The 4,056-nt window shown below is 56.6% G+C and overlaps 1 protein-coding gene across 1 annotated transcript; it reads right to left on the reverse strand.

The window, feature by feature from the left end:
• Window positions 1-622: 622 nt before the first annotated feature.
• Window positions 623-3,338, reverse strand: LIMD2 (LIM domain containing 2). The gene is given in 5 exon segments (XM_019474273.1): window positions 623-1,782; window positions 2,321-2,460; window positions 2,702-2,746; window positions 2,929-2,990; window positions 3,326-3,338. Coding segments are annotated over 5 exon segments (477 nt in total). The 3' UTR covers window positions 623-1,565.
• Between the last annotated feature and the right edge of the window lie 718 nt (window positions 3,339-4,056).

Below are 4,056 nucleotides of genomic sequence, written 5' to 3' on the forward strand. Positions count from 1 at the left end.
AAGGACTTGCACTGAGGGAGGAGTACCACAGTGACCTGGGTTAAGACCACATCTCTGTACATGCTATTCTGTTCCTCCTGGGACTCCTATGGACTACCCATACCCATCTTTTTCCCTCTTCAGTCCTTAGCTCCTGTTTTCACGGCTGTGTCTGGGTTCTCGCAGCGGTGTTCAGTGGCAGACAGGACGTGCGTGCTCAGCGGGAGCTGATGTTATCAGTCAGTGATGGAAGAGGGGCTCTTGCTGTTGATCTCAAAGGCTGTTGCTGGTAGTTTCTGTGCTGTGCGGGCTCTGAAAAGCCTAACTCCTGTAGCATTTGAAAGACGTGAGGTTCCTGAACGCTTACTCTTTCAAGCCAGTCTTACAAATCATGTGTGGAGGAAGGAGGTAAATAATAATTAAAAACAGACTCACCTGCTTTCCCTGGTTTCACTGCGTTAGGCTCTCCAGCCTGGCAGGTCTTGTTGGGCTCATTAATTTGTACGGACTGTGCTGTCCAAACATCACAGCTCAGCAGATGGGGTTGATCCAAACCAGACCTTGTGTTGCACCAGTCAGCCCAGCTCTGATGCCCGTCCTGCCCATTGCGCCGGCTGCAGAGTGAATTGAGCCAGCATCTGCTTGCGGAGGCAGGGCAATGTTTATTGATACAGAGGGGGAAGCCAGTAAGCCACAAAATGTATGCAAGGCAAAGGGGTGGATCTGATTCACAGGATGGTGAATTCCCTTTGAGGGTGGTCTGGGCTCCATGTGGAAGCTGGCATGCGGTTACAGCTGGGGTGTGTAGCTCACAGGGTAGTAATGCTGGCGTGCAATTTGAAATCCGGGGTTCCATCCCCAAAGGACCAGTCTGCCTTAGTCATAACGTTACACACACGTATCCAGGAATACTTTCTTGATCCTGCATGGGCAGAGGCTCTTTCCACAGTAACTGGGCAGTAAGAGGCAGACCTGACTGCTGCTCCCACCTCCCCGGGCCCCTGGGAACACAGGACAAGACAGGGAAGGCTCGGAAACCTTGTATTACAAAAATAAAAGAGCGCATGGCGCAGTGTCACGCGTGAAGCTGCCGTGCCAGGCTCCAGCGCAGAACGTACCAATCAAAGGCAAATATAAAAAAGACAGACACTGTTAAACAGTCACAGGGCAACATCCTTAAGGCTGAACAATCCCAGCTGAACTGAGCTGATGTAAACCAAGGACCCTCCTTATTCGGAGCCCCAGCAAGGCAGGATTGGTGTGGCAGGAGCTGGGAGCTCTGCTGTGATTTATAGGCTGGGTAAAGCCCCCAGATCATCTCCCTTTCCAGTGACAGGCCTGAAATGTATGAACAGGGCTAGGGTTCCCATGGGGGCAAGTGCTTCTGGTCTGATTTCATCAGGAAGAGGGGCCTGCAGAGAGAGTTTCAGGTCTGGGGGCTCTACCCTGGTCACCTCTGCCCTGTCCTTATGGCCTGTAGGACCCCTTTAAGCATCCTCCAAAGAGGGCTGGGCTGCCTCCCTTCCCTTACCGCCCACAGGCTCTCGGGTCCCCTTTGCTTTACATCAGCTCAGTTAGCCCCCGGCTCAGCACTGCTCCGTGCCGTCTCTGCTGGGCTCCAGGGAAGGGTAGGCTAGCCCCGCTCACGCCGACTTGGTCCCGCTCTCCACTTCCTTGTGCACCCACAGCTCCTTGTGCTGCTTGCGCCCGAAGCCCTCGTCGTAGTTGCCTTTACTCTTGAAGAGCTGCTGGAAGTGGGGCTTGCAGTAGAATTCCCCGTGGAGCGCCGCATAGCTGCCGAGGCTGGGGAAGGAGGGCAGGGTTAGCTGGGCACCGGGACTCAGCTGCAGGCTGGCGGGGAGCGTGTGAGGCTTGGGGGCACCAGGACAGGGGAGGAAGGAGGAGGGAACATGCAGGAGGGGACCCTTAGAAAGGGCCAACTGCTCCCTCCAGCCAGCTCAGGATGTTAGGGGCTGCTGTGAGCAGCATTAAAGATCTGTAAAGAGGGGGGGTCCGGCAGCGCAGCTCAGCCTTGGCTCTGTGTCATCTAGGGGGAAGCTCTGGCTCAGCTCCATGTTACCTTGGGGCTGCTCTCGAGGGCTAAAAACTCTTCTTCCATACCAGGTGGGATTTAGCTGAGACTTGGGACCGGGTGGGCAGATAAGCCCTTTTTTTGCTGCGATGAGTGGGCTGTGGGTCTTTACCTGACAAAGAGGAGGGGCTGTGATGGGTGGGTGCGCTATTTGGAAGGGCCTCCCCCGCCCAGGCTAGGCAGAGCTGCGGTAACACCCGTCCACCTCGCCATCAGCAAGCACCGCGGCAGCCTCCCAGCCCGGCTCACCTGAGCTTGGTGTGGCAGTGCTTGCAGCAGAAGCAGGCGTTGTGGAAGACAAATTTATCCGCCACCAGCCGCTCCATGGGATAGACGGTTTTCTGGCAGGCAGTGCACATCTCCTTCACTTGCGCCTTCAGGCTGAAGGACTGGGCAAGGGGAGACCAAAGGGAGAGAGGATGAGGAAGGGGTTTGAGAGATCCTGTGGCTCCCACCACAGCCCTCTTCCCTAATATCCATGCTGCCGTTTGCTGGAGCATTGGTTAGTGTGAAGCAGCCCCATCTCCCCTCGCCCTCCCTGTACCACTCCACTGATGCTGGGCTGGATTGGTGCTTTCGGTCCTTCCCCCCTCACCGTGAATCAGTAGGATGTGGTAAAATTGCAGGTACCTTGGAGCGCTGCACCGTGCTGCCTCCTGAGTTGTTCTTTGCCTCCTAAGAAGGGAAGGAGAAGAGAAATCAAAATGAGAGCCTGGACTGGCAAGCCCGGCGCTGAATTGTGCTTTAAGGAGGAGCAGCAGAGGATCGGTGCAGGCAGCTGAGGTGCGGGACCTCGGGGTACGCCAGCAGCCTCTGCCTGGCTGTCACGGGCATGCAGTGACCTTCTCTGAACTCACTTGCCCAGAGGCCACGACCTCCGTCAGGTCCTCGTGTGCGAGGAACTTCCTGCGCTGTGGCGCTTTTCCCAAAGAGAGGAGAAGGAAGAGAGGAAAATAGAAAAAAAAGGAAAAAATGTGTTCATATTGCAGAGGAGGAACTGGGCACCAGGAGGCTGTGATACTTGCCCGGGGCCGTGGGGCCAGAGCAGCCAGCTCTCATTCGGCACTGCTCACTGAGGCCTCTTGTCCCAGACACAGCAGCGCGGCATGGCTTTGTTTCTTCCATGGCCCAGGTATAGCAGACCTCTTTTGTGTTGGTAGCACCCAAGCACAGATTCAGGAGATGTCACAGCGTAGGCATTGCAGAGCACAACCCCAGGGTAACACAACTCTCCCTCTGATGAGCAGCTCTCACCATCTGCAGGCATCGATTACTGTCCTTGGCTACCCAGTGCAACCGCCGTGCATGTCTCGGGACCCACAGCACCGGCATTACTCCTCGGGAATAACAACAGCATGGCGGAGGAGCCCTGCTTCCACATCCCTGGGCGACAGTTTGGGCCTGTGGCAGGCAGAGAGGGGGAAAGGGCTTGCTGAGCTGCTGCAGCACAAGCCCCTGGCGAAACCCCCTCTGTGACCTGCACCGGCAAATCGTCACCTGCTGGCTTATGCATCTACTAACAGCAGCTCTGCTTTGATGCGAAATGCTGCTCATGCTCCTTCTGGCCAACAACCCCACGGGGCTCGAGAGTGATAATTAACCCTTCTCTTGCTGGAGGTGCACAGGGCTCTAGCAATGCTGCTAGCGTGGGTCTTTGCCTGCAGTCAGAGGGTGGTAGGCTGCCAGTTCCTCCAGGGCATAACTGGGGTGCCCCTTGCTCTCACAGAGCAGGTTGTGCTGGTTCCCCCTCAGCGGATGTTTTGTTTCCGAGTTCCTCTGCTAGCCCCGTTATCCGCCCGTCACGCTGCTGGGCTGCACAGGAAACGCCTGCGCCGTAAGCGAGATCGAAGAGCCTTCTCGAGTCCCTGCAGGCTCTGTGTGTGTGGAGGGCAGGAGGGGCAGCAGGGCACGGCCAGAGTTGAAGACATGCTCCGTGGCGTTCTGCAGCTTGGTGGGGGCAGATGTTACTCGAACCCTGCAGCTGC

The sequence above is a fragment of the Aptenodytes forsteri genome, unplaced genomic scaffold (genome assembly GCF_000699145.1).
Source record: "Aptenodytes forsteri isolate BGI_AS27 unplaced genomic scaffold, ASM69914v1 Scaffold249, whole genome shotgun sequence".
Lineage (NCBI taxonomy): Eukaryota > Metazoa > Chordata > Aves > Sphenisciformes > Spheniscidae > Aptenodytes > Aptenodytes forsteri.